This window comes from Phycodurus eques, chromosome 13 (assembly GCF_024500275.1).
Source record: "Phycodurus eques isolate BA_2022a chromosome 13, UOR_Pequ_1.1, whole genome shotgun sequence".
NCBI lineage: Eukaryota > Metazoa > Chordata > Actinopteri > Syngnathiformes > Syngnathidae > Phycodurus > Phycodurus eques.
This window is the reverse complement of record NC_084537.1, coordinates 13,302,858-13,327,253: the sequence shown is the minus strand read 5'-3', so window position 1 is coordinate 13,327,253 and position 24,396 is coordinate 13,302,858. Positions and strand designations below refer to the sequence as shown.

The window sequence follows — 24,396 nt, the reverse complement described above, 5'->3', positions numbered from 1 at the left end:
TCTAGATATGCAAAAAACAAAAAACTTTTTCCCTTATCAACTTTAACGGAAAGCTGTGAATTAGCTTTTTTAAATGACTATAATATATATATATAAACAAAAAACAAAACGATATACAAATAATTGCTTTCCGGTTTGCCTTTTAGCATGTTTGATTAATTAAAGGTGAAGAATGTCAAGGCGGCCTTTGGATCCCTCGATACTTCTATGTGCAGGCCTCGAAGGAAAAACCATGTGACTATATGTATTTCCTGTCATGAAGCAAAGACCAAGTGATGACAAGCTAGGGGACTTTCGGGGAACTTGTTTAGTACATCCGTTTACATACCACAAATAGTTCAGTGAACATCACTTTCTCTCTTCGAAAGAAAACCCACAGCCTATAGTTGATACTATATTTCACAACCTTTCAAGGACAGATAATTAAATACGCAGACGGCAATCATTTGCCCATAATAAAGTACTTGATTATCAATTAAAGGATTTCAAGAATTGGGGAAACGTGTTCCAATGCACTGAATGAACTGTAAGTGAAAAACGACATGAAATGCTTATCATGCTTCTCCAGCAAATCTTCATTCACATATTAGAAACACACCAATGAAGGGTATTCAAACAATACTTTCATCATGGAGGACAAGCAGTAGATGTGCTTGTGTGTCGTATTTCTTTACAAATTGACCTTACCGAACGACGAGCATGGCATTCATATTACTGTGTCCTTAAACTGTATTTGCAGCTGTATGCTTTGATAACATTGCCGTCTGAATGTGGAACTTTTAAAAACGCTCCCGATCTACTTGGTTGATTTCATGTAAACATCAGAGTGCTGAGTAAATAATAGATAATAAGGATCAAGTCTTAACATTCAAGTTTCATGTGTGTCCCAAGTTACTGTGGCAAAAATCAAGCTAGTCAAGTTGAATACCTACCAAATGTTAAGCAATTTAAGTCAAGTTATTACTTTGGTTAAGCAAGTTATAAGTCAAGTAATACAATCTTGCTCACTCACATGATTTGCAGTAAGTACCCGTGCTTGCATTTGTTTAGCTCTACTAAGACATTCACAATGACATCGTTTCTCAAGGCCCCCTGCACACCGAGTGATGCAGCTGAAAGCAACTGAAGTGGAAATTAAAAAAAAAAAAAAAAACGACTCTTCGATGCACATCAAGCGATTGAGCACCCCACATCTAAAACCGTGACCCTGTAAGGTTCAGAGGTTCCACATACAATATACTGTACAGTGCTGGATTGCTTTTTTTAAATCGAACCACAAAAACAATGGTGCGATTGTCAAGGAAGAAGCAGATTGCCGCAAAGAGAGGAAACAGGAAAGAATAAAGGGGAGAATGTGAAGTTGGCAATGATCGATGACCTCACTTTTTGACTGCACCCGTGCATTTCGGCGACACCATCCGCATTTTGTTTCCATGTTGCTCTGTGTGCGGCGGGCCTTAATTTCCTCTCTTTGTGGCAATCTGCTTCTTCCTTGACAATTGTGCCATGTTTTTGCGGTTCAATACAAAATAATATAGTACTGCATATTGTATGTTATTGTGGAGACTCAAAGCCTGATACAGGGTCGCAGTTTTTCCCATTGCAGCGTGCCGGTATGTGATGTGAGATGCGGTGCTCAATGGCTTGATGTGCGAAAAAGAGTCACCATTCGACAAGAATAATTTTCGATGTAAATCTGTGTACGCCACTCCTAATGGTCCCAAACCATAACCTACCTAATCTATTACTTTATCCATCTTCTCAATTAAACGCAAAACCAACATGAAGATTAGGTCATGTTTAACTTGCTTATACGGTAGGTTATGTTGCTTACCCGTCTGTGTATTTTTATTTTGGTAAGTTTGATGCCGTAGTTGTTGTGTCTCTTTTGTTTGAGTTCCATGTTGACCCCCCCACCCCCGGATTTTATCAAAAAATATAATCCTTGAATCCAAATGTAATAATCTTTGGAGCAACCTTTGTGGTGCTTGCTTCATGAAGTGGCCCCTGCACACCACGTCAGAGCCTAATGGTGGGCTGCAAACTTGCTACAGTCGGTTTATGCACACTACAAAAAAATATCCTTTCTTTCAAAAACAAAGGTGGTACACTATCTTGAAAATGCAGATTTTAAAATCTAAACAGGCACCCCATTTGTCAAGTCATGTCATTTCGTCAATGCCAACTCCAAGTCAAGTTGAGTCTTTCATGGGATTTGCTTGGCTAAATCCTAAGATTTTCGACCTAAGTCCGATTCAAGTCCAGCCATGTGTCGAGTCCATCAACTCTGGTATATGCACCCTAAAACACACAACTAAAAAGTGCATGTTATTCTCGTCATGTATGAAGTGTAGAAAATACATTGACCGTGAAGATCAAGATGACATATTGGCTATTTTAATAGGATGTATTGTGTTTGAAACACAATGAGCACTGACGTGCTAACCCTGCAACTGAAAAGTAGGCCACTGACACCCTCAGTCTTAAGTGAAAAGAGGCCAAAGGGCTGTGTCGGCTTTTTTTCTGTGGGAGGAAAAACTTTGATTATTTCCAGGTGTATGTGCAACTGTGGTTGCATCGTGTTTGACTTTCAAGTGACACAAATTCCCGCATTTGACGATGTTAGCAGGCTTTAAAAGGCCCGCAGGGCAAACATCCACTTCACAACTGATTACGTCCGACACGTGCGATGACAGCCCTTAACTTGGTCTCCATTTTTCTGGTTGCTGTCATGGTGCCCGCCACCTTAGCTCGAGGTAGGTGCTATGTCGAGTTTGTTATTTTATGTTATTTTATGATTTTTTTCTCCTGTGCCTTTTGTCAGGTGGATTAGCGAGTTGTTGTCGCAAAATTTCAGACACGCAAGTCCATCGAGACCTGCTGACCAAGTATTACACCCAACGACCTCCGTCTTGCCCTTTGCACGCTGTGGTGTAGGTTACATTTATTCTTTATTCAATGTTGCATCTGTGTGCATGCAGAACTTAAAATTATGTGAAAGGTGAGGCAAGATTTTACAGAGGTCTAAAAGCAGGGGTGTCCAAAGTCCAACCTCGGGGCCAATGTTTTATTGGTCTGCAGCATATTCTCAATATAAAATTTAAACAAAACTTGCATCAAAAAGTTAAAATGTTATAGATAGGAAAAAATAGGAAATGAAAGTAAAAAAGAGTGCACTTATATTGCGCTTTGTCTCCACCATGGGTAAAAAAAGCATGTTTCTCATGCATGCGAAAAACCATTTGGTACTCAAAAGAAAACTATTTGGTGCACACAAGAAATTATTTTTTTGCCCGTCCCTTTAGGGCAAGGGTGTCACTCATTTCTGTCACAGGCCACATTGGAGTTAGGACTTCCCTTGGAGAGCCGGTATGACTGTGAACACGTGCATGGTCCTGGTTCAGCCCCCGCAGAATCACCTAGTCACAGATGTTTTTGAAATATTTTCCCTTTTTTTTCCATTTAATAAAAAATAATTACAATTTATTTTTCCTTTTTTTTGTGATTTTTCTTTTTGCTTTTTCTTCTTTTGTGGGGAACCAATAATGATTGTTCGTGATTCATCCCCGTTTATTCTTTTTTTTTAAATTTTTTCATAATTTTTTTTTAAATGCAATTCTAACGGGCATCAACTTTACACGGATTTTTGCTGTTCATGGCCTGGCCCGACCCCCTGTGAATTATCGCCTCATATAATTATATATACACAACAAATTGATGGATAACTAATTTTGAAATCAGAAAACTATAAAAACCTGTTTTTTCACTATGATAACATTTCTTTCAAAAATATTTGATATTTTCACAAGCTTTCGCAGGCCACATAAAATCATGTGGCGGGCCGGATCTGGCCCCCGGGCCACGAGTTTGACACTGGTGCTTTAGGGGCCCCGTTGTTTGAAGAAAATGTATCACATGATGATTAAATTGTAAAAAAAAAAAGAAAAAAAAGTTCCGATATTTTGTATCACACCATTTTGAATTACAAATTTTGAATGTTTGAAGATGTCACACTATTTTGATTAGTTCAAAAGTCTTATAGCTTACCCTTGCTGTACAATATATTTACAATTTTTTTTTTTTTTGCCATTACATTTCTTTTCCAATATTTCTCAGTTTCATCACCTTACAAAGCAAGAGAATCTGCGCCGACCCTTACAAGTTGTGGACGCAGACAAGCATGGCGTACCTCGAGGGGAAGAACTGCCATCCCCGACAGCTTGGCAAACAAAGGAAGCAGACAATTTCTCATGAACGGCAGTAACATCTTCATATTTTCTCCATTAAAAACCTCCATAAACCCATTTGCATCCAAGCTGGAATGATATGGCCGACTGAGTTTGTATGAATCTCAATATGATGATATCTTTTCCAAAACAGTGGTTTTGCCATGCAGTGTTGTAGAAATCATCATTTGAAACACTTTCAGAGATTTACAGAAGGGCTGCATATTTATATTGATCAGTTTCTTACCTTGTTAAAACATTGTTGCTAATTAGTGTGAGAAATCATTCATGTCTTCATACAGATCACTGGTGTCAAACTGGTGGTTCGGGGCCCAGATCCGGCCCGCCACGTCATTTTTATGTGGCCCGCGAGAGTGTGCATCGACTTTGTGTTTCTTGCTAAAATACCAAAATTGCAAATTGGCTTCACTTTTAAAAATATTGAGATATTGCAAGCATTTTTCGTTACCAAAACCCCCTTTTTGAATTTGATTCATACTGTAGTTGAACAAACTGTTTTTACTGGCTTCTGATTTCAAAAGTAATTATCCATTAATTTGTGTATATGTAATAATATGAGGCAATCATATGGGATTGCAGCCATAACGGCCCTCCGAATGGAACCATAACTGACATGTGGCCCGCAACGAAAATTAGTTTGACACCCCTGATCCTAGATGAATATCATTCATTATTAATAATAACATATAATTCAAAATAATTTGATCTAATTGGTTATTTTGGAAGTGCGTATCCTTTAGCATTAATCAGTAGCCAAGAAGTAGCTCTCATTTTCTAAATGTGGTGACCATTAGAGAATAAAGAATAAGAATAATAATTTTGCTAAGTCAAAATGCAATTAAATAAATAACAAATAAATTGCAGCAATTAAAAAAAAAACGGTTTAGACTATAATTAAAAAATATACAATTTGAATTTGGAAATATGGCCAAAAAGAGAGCACTGGTATGCAAATTAAGAAATTGGGATTGGTTCTTTTACAAAGTGGGAAACATGCCAATGTCTGGAGGAGATCCTTAATTAAAGAAAGGATTTTGAAAGGCTTCTCTGGGAAGAAAATAAATAAAAGAGAGTCGACCAGCTGTCAAGTCTGAGATGCTGCCATTCTTTGAAGAGTTATTTAGACATGCAAGAACGTTACCTTCATCAGGCGGAATGATTGAAATACTCTCGGTCTTCGACCACAAATGACTCAGATGGTATTCAGATGTTTCCCACATCTCCCCATTTTTGGTATGTAGATGAGTTTGGGTGGGCTTCTGACTGCCCAGGTGGAAGTTTGGGGGGGCTTTCAAGTCCACTTTCCGTTACAATGATGACACAAGAAAAAGTTTGTTTACAATGCACAGGCAGAGAGGGAGGTTTAACCAGCGCTCTTTCTCAGTGGAGATTTGAGGAGGTGAGGAGATTATTTTTAGAGCGATGCATATGAGTCAATCACAATGATACAGAATACCCCCACCCACAATACACTGATTGTGAAACTATTCCATTAGATTTGTGGATGCAAAGTGTAATGTGTACGTAAAGTGTAATGAACAATAGATATGGATAGAATGACAATTTTCAGAGAAAGAAAAATAAATGTATTTTAAAGTATGCCATATTAAATTCACAGAACATTCCCCACTTTTGCTGAATTGAGAGCTAACTATTTATCATTAAAGGCCAACTTTTAAAAAGTAACAACAACTTTAAAACTCATGGAAGGGATTTGTGAAATTGGCTAAAAATCTGCTATCATTAACAAATCTTGTTTTCTTTAAAATTAAACATCTAGTGTGTTTAAAATGACTTTTTCTTTCTGTTGCACCTCCCTTGACATCCTGCATGCCAGACACTTTGAATACAACTAGTATAGTATAGTACAATATACTGCATAATAGTACAGCAGTCTTGTATAGTACACTGTAGTATAGCATAGAACAGCATAGTATATTACACTATAGTATCGTATGTATCATTACATTTTCTGGCAGTAGCTTTAACAGGGAAGCTCAGACTTCCCTCTCCCCAGCCACTTGCTCCAGCTCTTTCGAGGGGATCCCGAGGCGTTATCAGGCAAGCCGACAGATGTAGTCTCTCCAGCGTGTCCTGGGTCGTCCCCGGAACACCTCACCTCCCGGATGACCGAGCTTCTCCCCCTATCTCTAAGGGAGAGCTCGGAAACCCTGCAGTGGAAACTAATTTCAGCCGCTTGTATCCGGGATCTTGTTCTTCACCCACAGTTCGTGACCATAGGTAGCGTAGGAATGTAGATCGACTGGTACATAGAGAGCTTCGCCATTCCACTTAGCTCCTTCTTCACCACAACGGACCGATACAAAGTCTGCATCACTGCAGACGCTGCACCGATCCGCCTGTCAATTTCCCGTTCCATTCTTCCTTCACTCGTGAACAAGACCCCAAGATATTTGAACTCCTCCACTTAGGGCAGGATCTCATCCCCGACCTGGAGAGGGCACGCCACTCTTTTCCGACTGAGGACCATGGTCTCAGATTTGGAGGTGCTGATTCTAAATCCCAGCCGCTTCACACTTGGCTGCGAACCGCTCCAGTGAGAGTTGGAGATCACGGCTTGATGAAGCCAACAGAACCACATTATCTGCAAAAAGCAGAGATGCATTACTGAGGCCACCAAACAGGAGCCCATCTACACCTCTGCTGCACCTAGAAATTCTGTCCATAAAAGTTATGAACAGAATCGGTGACGAAGGGCAGCCTTGGCGTGGTCCAACCCTCATCGGAAAGTCCGACTTACTGCCAGGAATGCGGACCAAACTCTGACACTGGTCGTACAGGGAGCGAACAGCCCGTATCCACTCGCGAAGCACCCCCCACAGGACTCCCCGAGGGACATGGTCGAACACCTTCTCCAAAGTCCACAAAACTGGGCTGGTTGGGCGAACTCCCATGCACCCTTGAGGACCCTGCCGAGGGTGTAGAGCTGGTCCATTGTTCCACGGCCAGGACGAAAACCACACTGCTCCTCCTGAATCTGAGATTGGGCTTCCCGATGGACCCTCCTCTCCAGCACCCCTGAAAATACCTTACCAGGGCGGCTGAGGAGTGTGATCCCCCAGTAGTTGGAACACAATACGTTTGGGCCTGCCAGGTCGGACCGGCATCTTCCCCCACCATCGGAGCCAACTCACCACAAGGTGGTGATCAGTTGACAGCTCCAAGACATGCGGCCGCAAGTCCAATGACACGACCACAAAGTCGATCATCGAACTGGGACCTAGGGTGTCCTGGTGCCAAGTACACGTGTGGACACACTTATGCTTGAACATGGTGTTCGTTATGGACAATCCGTGGTGAGCACAGAAGTCCAATAACAGAACACCACTCGGTTTCTGATTGGGGGCCGTTCCGGCCAATCACGTGCTTCCAGGTCTCACTGTCATTGCCCACGTGAGTATTGAAGTCCCACATCAGAACGATGGAGTCCCCAGCGGGAGCGCTCTCTAGCACCTCCTCCAAGGACTCCAAAAAGGGTGGGTATTCTGAAATGCTGTTTGGTGCATAGGCACAAACCACAGTCAGGACCCATCCCCCCACCCGAAGGCGGAGGGAGGCTACCCTCCCAGGGGTGGGAAGCACCGGACAACTTAGCTCATACGATCATTGGGACACACAAACCCCTTCACCACGATAAGGTGACGGCTCAAGGAGGGGGGATTCGAATAGCTCAATAAATCTCGGTGGATGTGATACATATGAACTTTGAGTGCCACCCCCCACAAAATAAACAACACAAAACATTTTATTTTAATGTTACAAGAGCACCATAATCTTCAAATTTAGAATTATATAAAAATTAAAAACATAAACAAATAGAAATTGAATAGTCATTATTTATTTTCCAAAGTCACAGAGAGCCACAGCAGAAGGAAGAAAGAGCCACATGCGGCTCTGGAGCCGCAGTTTGCGGATCCCTGGTATAGAACAAAAATACACAGATCTTCTGTGACATCTTGCGCAACTCACAAAAATGACAAATTACAAAACATTGTTATCTCATTGTTATCAACATGAAGCAACTCTGACTTGTGTCTTTGTGTGTAATGTAAAAATATTGCCCCTCTTTATCCACTGATGTTTACGGTATTTACAAATTAATGTTCAATAGCCTTTACACATGAGGTACAATAAGTGGCAGCTTAGTTAATTATTGGGGAAAAAAAGTGTAACAAGTACATTTACATTTTTATTACATTGGATGATTAGTTCAATGTTTCTCAGTCCAGATATCGTGGAATATCAGACTTTTTATGCAAGACAGTTAAAGGCAAGCTCGTGGACACTTGGGCACATTTTATATTTAATTGGCTGTATAATTTAAAATTATAACACAAAAAGGCACAACAGAAACACACACAAAAATATCACAATAGAAATGTAACATACATTTTTTTATATACATACAGCAGTGAAATAATGGGTCATACATACAGATAAACCCATGTTACACCACATTTATTCAGGACATTTGTTTGAATTTGTCTACACCCTTTTCTTGCCTTTTTTGTTCCCTTGTGAATTTCTCAATGTGGCCACCGCCACGCCGCCACTTGCTGATTTGTCCTTACTTTGTTCCTTCTGCTGTGAAACTCCTCTATCCACTTTTAACATAGCTTTCTTTGTCCAAGGCATGTTGGGGTCGGCGCAAATCCTTTTGCGACCGTGAGTGTAAAACCTGCAATTGATGGTAAACTTTTAATGATTATACCGTGCAGTGTTTTTGTAACACAGTGCTGGGGAAATCATTAAGGTGTGTTTCATCCAAAATAACAGCTCAAAATGGATTCTAAATTTAGTTGTTTCATAAAATTTGACAAGAGCTGTCGCTGTCTGTTCCCTGAGCTACATAGTATATGAACATACACGACACACAAAATTTCACGGATATTTGGCTTTCAGGTATAATTCCACCTAAAATGCAAAAAGAAAACAAAAAACCTTTACAGGTTAACTTCAGTTCACTGTTTCATTATTTTTTTTGCACATCTTGCAGTTCTCTAACTAACAAGGAAATTGAACAGCATAATTCACAACAGATTTTTAATCCATGAATGGACCAATACAATTCCAGATTCGATTAGAACGTATATTCATACAGCCCTGACCCAAGAGAGACTAGAAGAGTCACAGAAAGGCCCAGACATGGAAATGTATGGGTTGATTCACCGATCAAACACCATGAAAGAGTCGGCATTTTATCCATTAATCGAACAATATATTTCCAAGGATGTCCACTCCTATGCCTTTCTGTGACTCTTCCAGTATCTCTGTTGCAACTGATTCTACTCATTCATCCATTATTACATTTCTGTATTTTACAGTTACCCAATATTTCCCGTTAATTCCCATCAATTCTTTTTAAATCCCGCGAAATGTGCTCAACTGAATATTTCAAGTTCTTTAACAGATTTTCCCATGGAAAGTTAACTTGAAATTGTCCTCTCCTTAGTTACTTTATTGATTACTTGAGTTTAAAAGTAACTTAGTTACTTTACTGATTACTTCAGTTCAAAAGTAATTAAGTTAGAAAAAAAGTAACGATTTAGTTACTTTCAGCAGCTGTCAAGTGGCAGGAATAACACTTATCCACAATACAAAAAAAGCATTAGGTTAACCATACCCGTGACTTGGTAATGTACGCCGCACAAGTTACAGTTACATCAACATGAACCAATAATTTAAATATTAGTGTAGTTTAAGCCACATTAAATCAGGAACTTAGTGCAGACTTGACATGCCAACACAATACTGTAACTACCTGAACGTAAAAACAAGAACGCCATTCTCAATACACTGCCGATGGTCTACGAAAGCAACTATGTGTGTGTGCGTGTATGTAAACGTGAAAGTAAGTGACACACACACACACACACACACACACAAACACACACACACCATTTGCTCCCACCACAGTAATTTTGATGCGAATAGCGAGAAAACCTTTTCTTACTACGTGACGTCAACCGTGCAACGCGTTCAACCAGCTCACAGACGATGTTGAGAGTTCTCACTTTTCATTGTAAATATTATTTAAGATAAGTATTGTAAGTCCTTCAGTGAGTCAGTGCTTACCCTCCATGACCAATTGATCGCGCACTCGCTATGAATAATTAACCCACAATGCATTGCGCCTTTAACACGCCAGTTAAACTGCATTCTTAATGTGTAAATAAAAAAGTAACAACAATGAAACTGCAAATAGTGTGGTACTACAGTCACTGTGCATTGTGTAATAAACAATCCCCTCCCAATCACTTTCTTTTATCTGTGGAAGAGAAAGGTGGTCTCAGTTAAATGTGGTTGCACAGCTGATTGATCTTTGTTTGAGTCACTAACTACAAATTAGTACTTAGTGAGAGACATTGATGATGCAAAAGTAACTACTGATGGTTTGAAGAAGTAACTGTAGTCTGGCTACTTTCTTGGGGAGCGTTACTTCGCTTGTTACTCAAAATGGTGGATTTTTGGAGCACTGGCCATCATACCTATACATAACCCTCTTTATAAACATTGAGTATGTATCTTTTATCTTGACAGTGATAGAATTACTTACACAATGGCTTTGAAGGAGCAGGCGCTCACAGTCTGTGTAACGTAACTTTTAATTTTTCGAAGTGCCACCCTGGTGTTGGACAAGCGAGGACAGCAGTTTGAACCGGGCCCGTGCGCTAAACAAGACAAATGCAAAAAGAACCATTATATGGACATACTTGGACACTCAGCTCAGATAATCCAATCAAATTGAAATTTATTACAGCACTCACTTGTGAGGACCAAGGTCATCCACAGGGTCAAGCAGAGAAGAATTAAGTTGAGTCTCATTTTTGGACCAGGAAGGACAGAGCTGCCGCCGATCTGAATTATGGCCTGGGTAGTTGTGAGCGCATTCAATTGATCAAGTTTAGGATAGCGGCTCTTATAGAATGTAGAACTCCCACCTCTTCCATGAAGTAGTTATGCTGTGTGGTTGTGCAGTACAGCAAATAGGGGGAGGGCGGATAGAAGTGAGAAGACCACTGACCACAGTTCTACCCACAATAGTTTTAACACACTCGCAGAACACTTCCCTTGGAAAAATCACACGTAGCTCTTCTGCCTTTTTAACCAAATATTTGCACTGTAGAGTATGTCAGTTTACGCTCTGTCGCATATTTCGCGTTACAATCAGAGAAGCGGACCACACACAGTCATGCAAAGAGCAATGGGACAATGATGCCACAAGTAAACAGTGCTGAGACCTTGAGCTGATCATTTGGTCACATATGGACATCTTTCGATAACAGCCACAATACAAATGTTTTTTTCCCTTTTTTTTGCCATCTATTCACCCCTAATTGTTGTTTATTTGCTCTACTTACTACAAGAACTAGTAGTACCATCGATGCGGTAATCATAAACATGGTCATTTGTATAATTTATTTATTTATTTATTTATTTTTGCCCTGCAAAGTGAATTAATAGATTTGTATCTAAATACATAATACATGTTTGAAGGTAATTCCTGGTATGAAACACTCAGTTGTGGAGATATAGCGTTATACTGTTTAATATTTTATATTTCTTTTCTTGATTTTTTTTGATACTGTATAAGAACTTGAGCGGCTTCATTCACATCAACATCAAGATGCAGTTAGATAGTTAGCTATGCCGACACTCCGAAAATGCATCTTCCCTTCGGCTAGTCCGCTGGCATGACTACTTGAGAGCGCCTCGGTGTCAGCCGTGAGTGAGCGCACATAGGCAGAGAGAAGGCAGAAGAATGAGAGAAAAAAAACAAAGTCCGATGTGGACCGGCTTTGGGCTGGCGTGGCCGAATTAGGACGCCTTGTTTACGCGGCGTGAAAAATATATATTCCGGCCACTGGAGGCTAGAAGTGGATATACTTTCAAACAAGTAGTCATATGTAGGCGTAAGAAAGAAACTTGACAAAGTAGCATCCATATTTTCAGTTCATAGCAGTGCTCTTTGATTGCCGTGAGTGGGGCGTGGTTTCAGTGCATTTAGCAGACACGCCCAGTGTCTAAAAGGAGAGAACGGCTTGATTTTTTACAATTTTGAAGCCTCATTTGGTGTACTTGTTTTTTTTAATCATTCAAATTTGTCAGGGTTTTTAACACTCTTCTCTGTTGTGTCTCAAAATTAGATTTTTTTGAAGCAAGCCTACACACTGACTAGACACAAGCACAAGGATAGAGCTGTCAGAGGTAAAGGGCTGAAATATCACTTTAAACCAGGGGCGTACAAACTTTTTTGTCCAAGGTCCGCATACAGAAAAATTGAAGGATGTAAACGGCACCTTGAAATTCTTAAATTTATTAAACAAGCTAAAATCAGTCTATGTCACAGCGTTCCGTTAAAGGTGATAAGGCTTTGAGTCTCATTTAGGATTTTATAAGATTTTGGGGTGGCCGGCGGCCCTGTATCCCCCTACTGTAGAATAGATCCGCCCCTGCACTGAGCAGCATCCGAATCCCATCTCCACATTAGGAACCAAAACAAGAGCAATCTGTATTAAGCTGACCATTGTTAAAGCAGTTTCATTTATGGGATGTGTTCAAATTGGACTTTGACATGGAGTAGCGAGTGGGGGGAAACCATTTTGCTTTGTTTGATTCACCAGTGCAATGAAGACAATTTTTGTGATTATCTGTGAAAAGTTTATCTACAAAAGCTTTACAGTACATCAAACCAATTTTCTTAGTACTCGTAGTAGTCCCAATCAACCAACCCAGCATGACACAGAGTGTGTCATGGGTGGGGGGGATGTGGTTGTGAGTGACACACGTTGATGTGGGTTGCAACACCCTCCGCATAAATGTTTTGTACACACACATTCTCACGCTGCGCACCTCCATTGTGGCCCCTTGTGTCAAATGTCGGTTTTGGTACATGCTGCGGGCCGCTGAAAAACGGATGGCGCGATACCCATGCTCTAAACCCAGCGTGCGTTGTAATTAATCGTAAAAGTCCATGTTTCCTAAATACCACTATCATTATGCCCACCTGAGCAGATTTCTGGTTGGAATCAGTGAAAAAAAAAAAAAAGAAAGTCATCATTTGGATTAGTGTCTTCACTCCTCCAAGAATCTCTGAGACCAAATGTTGAGATAGAGAGCACACACAGAGATTCCTGCCTTAAAGCCAACGACATTATGGGCTCAATTTGAAAGCTTAAAATAAGAATGAAAGTGGAGAAGGATTTAGTGAGAGAGCAGAAAAGAAATATTGAAAGAGATTAATAGGAACATGGTGGTGATTGAAAGGGAGGTATTAATAAAATATAAAGCAAGCTAGTGGAGCAGTGTGGTTCGACACTACTGCAAAGTACAACCACAATATTAATGTATTGTTGAAATAACTCTCCTTGGGTGATAGCTGAATTCATGGCATGGCAGCTCAGTGCGACAGTGGTTAACGTGTGCCTCATAGTCAAGAGATTTGGGTTTAAATTTCTGTTGGACATTTCTGTTGGACATTTCTGTGTGGAGTTTACATGTTCTCTTTGTACACCCTGAATGATTGTTTGCAAGGAGGGCAACATGATTGGTGTTCATCCAAGCACAAACACACACAATACAGTTTCAGTTTGTGGTACCTTTATATCAGGGATTCCCACGATTCCCACAGGGGGCCATTGAATTGCCGGTTATTATTGAGCTGTATGAACACCCTATGTGACATGAGAAGACAAAGCGTCCTTCCGTCAAGCTGTTTATTTGTCATTCGTAGTTGACGTTTACTGTAAAACTGTCACATAAACCAAAAGAGAATTAAACATGACAGTTTTCTTCTTCTTTTCCTTTCGGCTGGTCCCGTTAGGGGTCGCCACAGCGCGTCATCCTTTTCCATGTAAGCCAATCTCCTGCATCCTCCTCTCGAACACCAACTGCCCTCATGTCTTCCCTCACGACATCCATGAACCTTCTCTTTGGTCTTCCTCTAGCACTCTTGCCTGGCAGCTCCATCCTCATCTTCCTTCGACCAATATACTCACGATTTCTCCTCTGGACGTGTCCAAACCATTGAAGTCTGCTCTCTCTAACTTTGTCTCCAAAAAATCGAACCTCGGCTGTCCCTCTGATGAGCTCATTTCTAATTTTATCCAACCTGGTCACTCCGAGAGCGAACCTCAACATCTTCATTTCCGCCACCTCCAGCTCTGCTCTTCAGTGCCACTGTCTCTAATCCGTACATCATGGCTGGCCTCACCACTGTTTTATAAACTTTTCCCTTCATCCTAGCAGAGACTCTTCTGTCACATAACACACCTGACACCTTCCTCCACCCGTTCCAACCTGCTTGGACCCGTTTCTTCACTTCCTGACCACACTCACCATTGCTCTGGACGGTTGACCCCAAGTATTTAAAGTCCTCCACCCTTGCTATCTCTTCTCCCTGTAGTCTCACTCTTCCGCCACCACCCCTCTCATTCATGCACGTATATTCTGTCTAACTTCGGCTAATCTTCATTCCTCTTCTTTCCAGTGCATGCTTCCATCTTTCTAACTGTTCCTCCACCTGCTCCCTGCTTTCACTGCAGATCACAATGTCATCTGCAAACATCATGGTCCACGGGGATTCCAGTCTAACCTCATCTGTCAGCCTATCCATCACCACTGCAAAAAGGAAGGGGCTCAGGGCTGATCCCTGATGCAGTCCCACCTCCACCTTAAATTCGTCTGTCACACCTACAGCATACCTCACCAGTGTTCTGCTGCCCTCGTACATGTCCTGTATTATTCTAACATACTTCTCTGCCCCTCCTGACTTCCGCATGCAGTACCACAGTTCCTCTCTGGGTACTCTCGTCATAGGCTTTCTCTAGATCTACAAAGACACAATGTAGCTCCTTCTGATCTTCTCTGTACTTTCCCATCAATATCCTCAAGGCAAATAATGCATCTGTGGTACTCTTTCTAGGCATGAAACCAGACTGTTTCTCGCAAATACTCACTTCTGTCCTGAGTCTAGCCTCCACTACTCTTTCTACTACTTTATTGTGTGGCTCATCAACTTTATTCCTCTATAGTTCCCACAGCTCTGCACATCACTTTTGTTCTTAAAAATGGGCACCAGTACACTTTTCCTCCATTCCTCAAGCATCTTCTCACACACTAGAATTCTATTGAACAAGCTGGTCAAAAACTCCACAGCCACCTCTCCTAGATGCTTCCATACCTCCACAGGAATGTCATCAAGACCAACTGCCTTTCCATTTTTAATCCTCTTTAATGCCTTTCTCACTTCCCCCTTACTATTCATTGCCACTTCCTGGTCCACCACACTTGCCTCTTCTACTCTCCCATCTCTCTCATTTTCCTCATTCATCAACTCCTCTAAGTATTCTTTCCATCTAGCTAGCACACTGCTGGCACCAGTCAACATATTTCCATCTCTATCCTTAATCACCCTAACCTGCTGCACATCCTTCCATCTCTATCCCTCTGTCTGGCCAACCTGCACAGATCCTTTTCTCCTTCTTTAGTGTCCAACCTGGCATACATGTCATCATATGCCTCTTGTTTGGCCTTTGCCACCTCGACCTTTGCCCTGTGTCACATATCAATGTATTCCTTTCGCCTCTCCTCGGTCCTCTCAGTGTCCCACTTCTTCTTAGGTAACCTTTTTCCTTGTATGATTTCCTGTACTGTGAGGTTCCACCACCAAGTCTCCTTCTCTCCTTTCCTGCCAGAAGATACACCAAGTACTCTCCTGCCTGCCTCTCTGATCACCTTGGCTGCAGTGGTCCAGTCTTCTGGAAGCTCCTCCCGTCCACCGAGAGACTGTTTCACCTCTTCCCGAAAAGCTGCACAACACTCGTCCTGTCTCAGCTTCCACCACATGGTTCTCTTCTCTGCCTTTGTTTTCCTAATCTTCTTGAGTCATCTTACACACCACCATCCTATGCTGTCTAGGCACACTCTCCCCCTACCACTACCTTACAATCAGTAACCTCCTTCAGATTACATCATCTACACAAGATGTAATCCACCTGCGTGCTTCTACCTCCGCTCTTGTAGGTCACCCTATGTTCGGGCCTCTTCTGAAAAAAAGTGTTCACTACAGCCATGTGCATCCTTGTTGCAAAGTCTACCACCATCTGTCACTCCAAGTTCCTTTCCTGGATGCTGTACTTACCCATCACTTTTTCATCACCCCTATTACCTTCACCAACATGGCCATTACAATCTGCACCAATTACGACTCTCTCTCTGTCTGGGATGCTCAGAACTACTTCGCCTAGCTCCTTCCAGAATTTCTCTTTCACCTCTAGGTCACATCCTACCCGTGGGGCATAGCCACTAATCACATTACACATAACACCCTCAATTTCAAGTTTTAGCCTCGTCACTCGATCTGATAATCTTTTCACCTCCAAGACATTCTTAGCCATCTCTTCTTTTAAAATAACCCCGACTCCATTTCTCTTCCCATCTACACCATGGTAAAATAATTTAAACCCTGCCCCTAAACTTCTACCCTTACTGCCTTTCCACCTGGTCTCCTGGACACACAATATATTAACCTTTTTCCTAATCATCATGTCAACCAACTCCCGAGATTTTCCTGTCATAGTCCCAACATTCAAAGTCCCCACATTCAGTTCTAGGCTCTGTGCTTTCCTCTTCTCTTTCTGCCGAAGAACCCGCTTTCCACCTCTTCTTCTTCTTTGACTTCGACCCACAGTAGCTGCTTTTCCAACGGCGCCGTGCACGGTGACGGCGCCGGTGGCGGACGTTGTTAACCCGGGCCACGACCGATCCGGTATGGAATTCTTTGGATGAACGCTCATATTTGTTTGGCAAAGTTTTAAGCCGGATGCCCTTCCTGACGCAACCCTCTGCATTTATCCGGGCTTGGGACCGGCCTACAGTTTGCACTGAGTTGTGCCCCCCCATAGAGCTGCATTTAAACATGACAGTTTTAAACACCAAAATGTTGATCCAACCATGTAATTCTGTCGAACGACATTCCGGTAGCTTAATGCCAGCATCTAAGGACAAACACCTTTTTATTTGTTTTATTTTAAATTATGAACTTAAAAAAACAACTGCTACTTTAACACACATGGAGCAGCAATATACATACAAACAGATCATACAGCAATATTCACAAGCATATATTTTCTCTACTCTGTGGGAACAGGTAATTAATACGGCTAAACGTGGTACTGTTTTACACTAAAGAGGCATCTTCATCAACGGCATGGTGACAAAGTGGTTACGGGTTCGAATCCGAGCTCTGGCATTCCTTTGCATGTTCTCCCCATGCTTGTGAAGGTTTTCTGCAGGTACCCCGGATTTCTCCCACTTTCCAAAGCGTGTGAATGGTTTGTCTATCTCCAAATCCTCCACAACCACGAGGATAACAGGCAAAAAGAGAAGGAACTTTTTTTTGTTTTTTTAATTTTCATGGCAAAATACTCTTTACAGCAGTGTTTCCCAAACTAGACAGGAGACCCATACACAAGAATAATCACACGGCACACAACCAAACAAAAATACTGAACTAACAATGAAATCTAAATTTACTCTCAAATTGACGTACTCAGTATGAAATTTGGACCTGTTGAATTGAACACAAAGCTTATGTACTTGCAGGCACCCATGAACGGGTATTTATTGTACCCTCTACCATCTAATGGAAGAGCAATCACACTTCAAAGTATGTTTAACGTCTCTTTAAGTGAGAAAACTAACGCTTACTGTTGGCCGTAACCACAGCAAAATAACATCAAACGACGTCCGCTCAACCACACTTCCACGGCGGAAGGCAGAAGGGTGTTTTTGTATGAAGGCGAAAGTTTCCCCAACACACTCTCACTCTCTTAGTTAATCACAAGTCTACTGTATGTAATATAAGCTGTATTTTAAGGGTACAGCAATGTTTGAAGATTGTTTGTAAGTGTTTGAAATGCTATTGAATTTTTTGGGATCATCGTTTGTGGTATATATACGGTTTAAACTATTATAATACATTTTAGGGGACCGTCAATTAATCTCAGAAGTTCACTATTGGAGGTTGGGCTTGGTCAACTGTACACTTGAAGGTGTGCAACTCTATCTCTGGACTTGCCTGTATACTGTAAAAATGCATAAAAACAATTGCTTAAAATCTGCGATACATCGGAGACCACAAAAGATGGACCGCGATATAGCAGGTAGAACACTATTGTAGTTTTCCCGTTGGTTGGTCCCACTGTTCCCCCCCAAAAAATAGGGTAGGTTCACCTAATGCAATGCTATGTATGTGCTGCTGTGTTATACAGTATACATATACAGTATATAAGAAAGCACCAAGTTTTCCCACTGATCTACATAATTCTCCACTTGCAATATCCCATCTTTATCATTATCAGTGCCAGGCTGGATTATTCATTCCTCTCTAATTCATTAGCCTTCATCCCTGGCAGCAGCCGGGACTGTCGGCAGGACGACAGCATCGCCGATAGGAATTAGACTCTTGATAAAGCAAGCGAGTGGAATGTTGCATCGCAGGAAATTACAATCAATACTGACTCTCATATTCTCGCTGGATATCGACCGCCTGTAGGAACGAGAAGCACATTGTCAGGTATGGAGGCGAGGGGTACATCCTCACCTCGCGACGCATAGTAACCAGAACAAGGAAACCAGGAAGAACTTTTAAAAGGGCTTTTCATCACACACACTTACAGTGGACACAATTGTTGGGACACTTGGCCATGACACTTACAGTGACTTCAAATATGAAGCTTCTTCTTGTGAAAGCACTGAATCGTGCAAAAATTTTGATGAAAGATGAAAGATGAAAAAGGGAACTAAAGGCTTCTTTCCAACCTATGACTAAGTACCTACTTGACCTTAGAGAGATGGCAGTGAGACTGGTCCCAAGACGTTTATATTGTATACAGTGCCGCCCCTAAATTGAGGCACAATGCCGTTTTATTTTCACCTTTAAAACAACTGTAAAAATATGTCAAACACTGTTAAATCCCCACCACCCCCTGAAAAAAAAACATCACTTGAAATATTTGTTAAAATAGTCTTAACTTAATAGTAGTACATAACCATTATAATCTGTGGGGGGGGGGGGGGGGGGGGGGGGGAAATCTGCTGTCTTTGGTCCCATCTTGTGCCTCTAATTTGATGACTGAAACCATGCACAAGGAAAAACAACCAATCAGAGACAGAGGGCGTGATTTACGAGGTGTCGATCTTTTGTTAAACCTTGTTAAACCGGAAAAGAACCTTTTTCGTAATGGAGTGTTATTGTAACACGAAATGTTAATGGCTTGAAGTTTTATTTTTTGCAAGACCACGGGGGCGTTCCCGCGCTGACTGTGCCTGTAAGTGTATAAAAAAAGATTGACATGGTTTCTTGGACAGTGAAAATTGGCAAAAATTTTGATGCTCCGTTCAAATATATAACCAGATATTGGACTAGTTTTAAAGAACAGGACTGATGAACAAAATTAATAGCTTTTAATAGTATAATTTCCAGATATAAAACCTTGGGTTTCTTAGAGAAATACCAAACGCACCCATGAGTGCTGCAGAAATTACAAATGTTTGATGGCTAAATTTGGCTCTCTTTGTTGAATGAGGACTCCGCTGCAGACGTTTCAAGCTTTCATTTTATTCTTCTTGCTGCTATGAGAAAGTTTTTGATTCATCTAGGAAGATAAAGATGCGTAATTTTCTTCCTTTCCCTCACAATCAGACAGTCCTCCTACTTCTTCGTATCTTTTGTAAACACTCTGGGAAGTTCATCGGAAGTCATGAAAAATAATTGCCGGGAAACTTTTTTTTATCAAGGACGTTGCTGCTGTTGGAGGTTGAACTGTTTAAAGGCATGTGTCTTTCATGATGTTGTTCAGAAGAGCACAGATGAATTTGATATGTAAGAGTGGGCAGCAATCAATACACTGACCTTTATCAGCATGACCAGTGCGTCCGTTTGCAACAAAAGTCTATGCGCTAAACATGGACAGTGGCCAAATGATTCTGGCCGATGCAAATTGGGTTCCGGCGGCGCAAACATACTTTTATTAATATTTTTTATTGCCTCAAGGCACAAATTGTTGTTGTCGACCAATTTTTGTGGTCAACCTAGCCGAGTTAGCCGATTTTTTTTTCACAGCCTGAATCGTAACCCATTCCCAAAGGGCTTTTTGGATGTATATTCCTCCTACTCAATACCCCAGGATTAACACAAATCCCCGTTGAGAAATGTAATTTTCCTTCTAATTAATATTTCAATTAGTAAAGTCATTTCCTGAAGGCGGGAAGGTTGAAATGAAACTGACCTCCTGTCCCGGTATTCAGCTCATTGCTATTGACCCTTGCATACAAAGCTTCAAATGTGGCTCAAGCTGCCATTTAGGGCCGGCGTCAATGATTGACATTAAAGCAAGGCTTCAATTACCATAGGCATTAGCATAGACATTGCTCTCGTGGCTCGGAGGTGCTTTGGATGTCTTGTGAGAGTGACTGACCCACCCGGCGCCTCTGGCACACGGTCCAGAGGACACTAAAGTCTAATCAATATATACTTGAATTATAATGGTGCACAGCCTGCGGTTCTTCACGCTTGGGCGGTGTGCAATGCCACAGCTGATCCAGCGGGATCATTTCTGAGGCGCCGGCTTTTCACCGCCTCAGTAACTTGTCTCTTTTTTGCCAATGCCATTATAGACAGCAAATTGTCCTATCTTCTCCTTAGATTGGTAAAATGGGCCAATTAGTAGAGGTGGAGGGTACCTTTTTAATCTTTCTATAGCTTTTTTTGTGGTTCTGTCAGGGCACTGTGGCTCAAGTTGTCATTGTTTGCAGCATACTATAAGTGGAGGATAGCTGCTATAAAATGAATTCATAATCTAACTGATGCGTGGTAAAAATCTTAGAGGACTAGATTGTTTCATCAAGAAAAATAATCATAATGTGATGGGTGTCTAAGCTCATATTTAACGGTAGTAGGCTGACTTTACACTTCCTTGATTGAAAATGGGATAATTAAATAACTATTTAAAAAATATATTATTTTTAACGAGATGGGAGGCGCTCTCTGAATGAAGCACACCTTTCCATACCTGATGTCATCTCTTCTTTAGACCATAATTTAGTTGAGCGACAATCAACAATGCAAAATAATCCACTCGATTTTGCCTCAATTGCTACAAAAAACGATTAAGCAGCTTGAATTCTTAACGATCCATTTTTTAAATTATTTTGCCAATCCCTGCTACCCCATCTTTCCACACCAGGACAACCATAGGATTAGTGTCTGATGTGCCTGTTTAATTCCTTTCCCCCCAAATGAGAATGCTACAAATAACCCCCAAAAAACCATTCCATGTAAATGTGTTTGTGACACTGAACATCACTCCGTCCATTTGCACATCTGTCTAAGAAGAAAATTAATGTAGTCCATACCTCAGAGAATTCATAGCACAACTATCATGATGAACTCTTAAATGGATAGCGAGACACAAAGCCAGCATAGTGGTAAAGGATGGGGGAGGAAAGCAAATAATGCTAAGACTGACTATCGGACTCTTTAAAATTATGACAATTATAGGACTATTTCTTATTCTTATTTGTAAATTTGTAGAACAAAGAACAGTGGAATAAAAGTGTAAATACATAGAAGATTCTGCAAAGCAGATAATAATTTCTCAAATTCGGTCTCCTCATTGTGTCACACATTTTTGCTTGACTGCTTGTTGTGAGGCACAGAATCATTTATGCCCCATCGACCACTGAAAAAAACCTCATATGCCAGTCACGCCCACTTGGCAGTTTGAGTGGTGAACCGACAGGAACAGTAAGTGACACACACAAAGGAAATGACAGTACAGGACAGTCGTTCGTTGCCATATCGCGGTTCACTTTTTGCGGTCTCACTATATTGCGGATTAATTGTACATTAGAATCATCTTTATTTCGCCAAGTATGTCAAAAACACACAAGGAATTTGTCTCCGGTAGTTGGAGCCGCTCCAGTATGACAACAGACACTTAATTGACAGAGAATACGTTTGAGAAATAAAGACATTGAGAAAAACAGTCACTGAGCAATAAAAGGTTGCCAGTAATCTGGTAAAAATATTTTTTTTTAATGTTTTTTGACAATTGTGCAAAAAGATGCAGAGTTCTCTAGCAACGAGAGCAGTTTGAATGACGAATAGAGCAATAGTCCGGTGCAATGACCATTGTGCAAAGGGCGGCGAGACTTCAGAAATGTATGCAGTTTAAAGTGACTAGTAGTGCGATAATCTGGGACAATGTCGATTGTGCAAATGTTGCAGATACTACTCAGTCGATTGTGCAAATTGTGCAGCTGCTACTCAGGCACATGAGTGGCCAGTATTGACCGTGACCTATAGTAGATTTTTTGCTATAATCGTAGGATTTTGCTGTGATAATTTTTCCACACAGTGTTACTGCAGACACATGTAGCCATAAGTGTGAGTCGGGAGAGCACATGAAAAAGAAGAAGAAAAAAAACAGCACATAAAGAAACAGAGACTGTCCAAAGTTTGGGATCATTTCAAACTTAAAACAAAGATCTACTGCGATGTGTCTACCACAAAGCAGAACTAGGTTACACAACAGCACATCTACGCAAGAGTAAACATTGTTAGCTAATTTAATATAGCCTACCATCGCTAGTTAAAATGAAATGTAGTCCTTCCACAGGTGTTCAAGAATAGACCCAGCCGATGAGTCCCATGTCACTCATCAGGCCAGGTCCCACCTTTTACAGCCACATACATTCAAAGTCATAGATAGTACAGTGTGGAGCGTAAGGATGGCGACCCCAAGAGAAAAAAAATAATACCTGCACACCTCACATACAGATTTTATATCAGTATTATGAAGAAACTTCTAAAATATGTATAAATAATAAAATGACTTTTGGGTCCGTACTTCGCAGATTTTTGTCTATTGCGGAGGGTTCTGGAACGTAACCCTCACGATAAACGAGGGACTACTGTACTCTAAAAACAGCACTATAAGGATTATTTGAAAAGGTCACAACTGAATCAATGATCTGTATTAAAGCGTGACTGATGGTGTAACAGTCAGGTACACTTTGTTTGACTTTGCTGAAGGTGCTGTGGGACCAGTTCCCACTTGGTGACAGCGTGAAGGATCTTCTTTCTCTATACGCGCGCTGTGCTTGACTGGCGACCATTCCAGGATGTAGTCCACCTTTTGTCCAAAGTCAGCTGGGAAAGGCTCCTGGTCTCCATGACCCTCAACTGGACAACAACCCCAAATGGAGTTATTATTGCGTACAGCACATGTATTAGGATTTGGAAAATTTACGGACAGTAAGGTCGGCTGGAACCTGCATCATCACAACTTGTAGTGTGATCATTTTATGTCTTTACACTCATCAGAACTCCCTTTTCCACCAAATGTGTGAAAACACATTCTGTACAGACTTTCTTTTATTTGGCCACTAGATGGTGAGCTTCCCCTACTGTCCATGACAGAAAACCGGAGCTTGTCAGGCTCTGTGAGAGAGCGCCATCCAAATTTAGCCCAGTAGTTGACAGTGGTAAAAATCAAACCCTTAGAGCCTTGAGGCGATAGCTGAAATTATTCTGCTGTTCAGAGCACAAAAGTGAGTTGCAAGGCTAAAGAGAAAATGTCAGCTTGCCTTGAAGAATTTAGACTTCCTGCTCCTCGACACACAAATGCAGAGACGCCCTACTACTACTAGTATGATATTGTGCCTGAAGCGCTGAGAAAAATGTATTTCTGTAAGCAGGTAAGAAATCTGCCGATTGATGTTTTGTGTGGTCACTGGTCATTTATCTCCATTGTTTCTGTGAGGAGGCCTGAAAAGCAACATTAGAAGAGGATCAAAGCGCATGTGTCCCCTTTGAGAGCACCGCGCTCATTCATAATGACTCACTGCAGCAAGGTCTTATCATTGGTCTGCTTTGATCATATAGTCCATTTCGAAACCTCCAAATTCTTCTTTCTGCCGTTTTAGTAGGCAAGCAGGAGCTCTTTGTGGGTCAACCACATGCATGCTCCATGATCGGCCTTTTCATCCAAATACAGAGCACCACCACCGTCATTCCACACTGTCCTCTTCATTCCAATTTTCCTACAGCTCTTTTCCCCCC

The 24,396-nt window shown here is 41.3% G+C and overlaps 1 protein-coding gene across 1 annotated transcript; it reads left to right on the top strand.

Moving 5' to 3' along the window:
- The first annotated feature begins 2,681 nt into the window (after positions 1–2,681).
- LOC133411731 (monocyte chemotactic protein 1B-like) lies at positions 2,682–4,264 on the top strand. The gene is made up of 3 exons (XM_061694393.1): positions 2,682–2,756; positions 2,825–2,933; positions 4,117–4,264. Exons 1-3 carry the CDS (start codon positions 2,690–2,692, stop codon positions 4,262–4,264), a joined length of 324 nt encoding a protein of 107 aa, XP_061550377.1. The 5' UTR covers positions 2,682–2,689.
- Positions 4,265–24,396: the final 20,132 nt, after the last annotated feature.

Coding starts and splice junctions, on each gene's coding strand:
- LOC133411731 (XM_061694393.1), top strand. CDS start 2,690: ATGACAGCCCTTAACTTGGTCTCCATTTTTCTGGTTGCTGTCATGGTG. Junction 2,757..2,824: donor GCCCGCCACCTTAGCTCGAG/GTAGGTGCTATG, acceptor GCCTTTTGTCAG/GTGGATTAGCGAGTTGTTGT. Junction 2,934..4,116: donor TGCCCTTTGCACGCTGTGGT/GTAGGTTACATT, acceptor AATATTTCTCAG/TTTCATCACCTTACAAAGCA.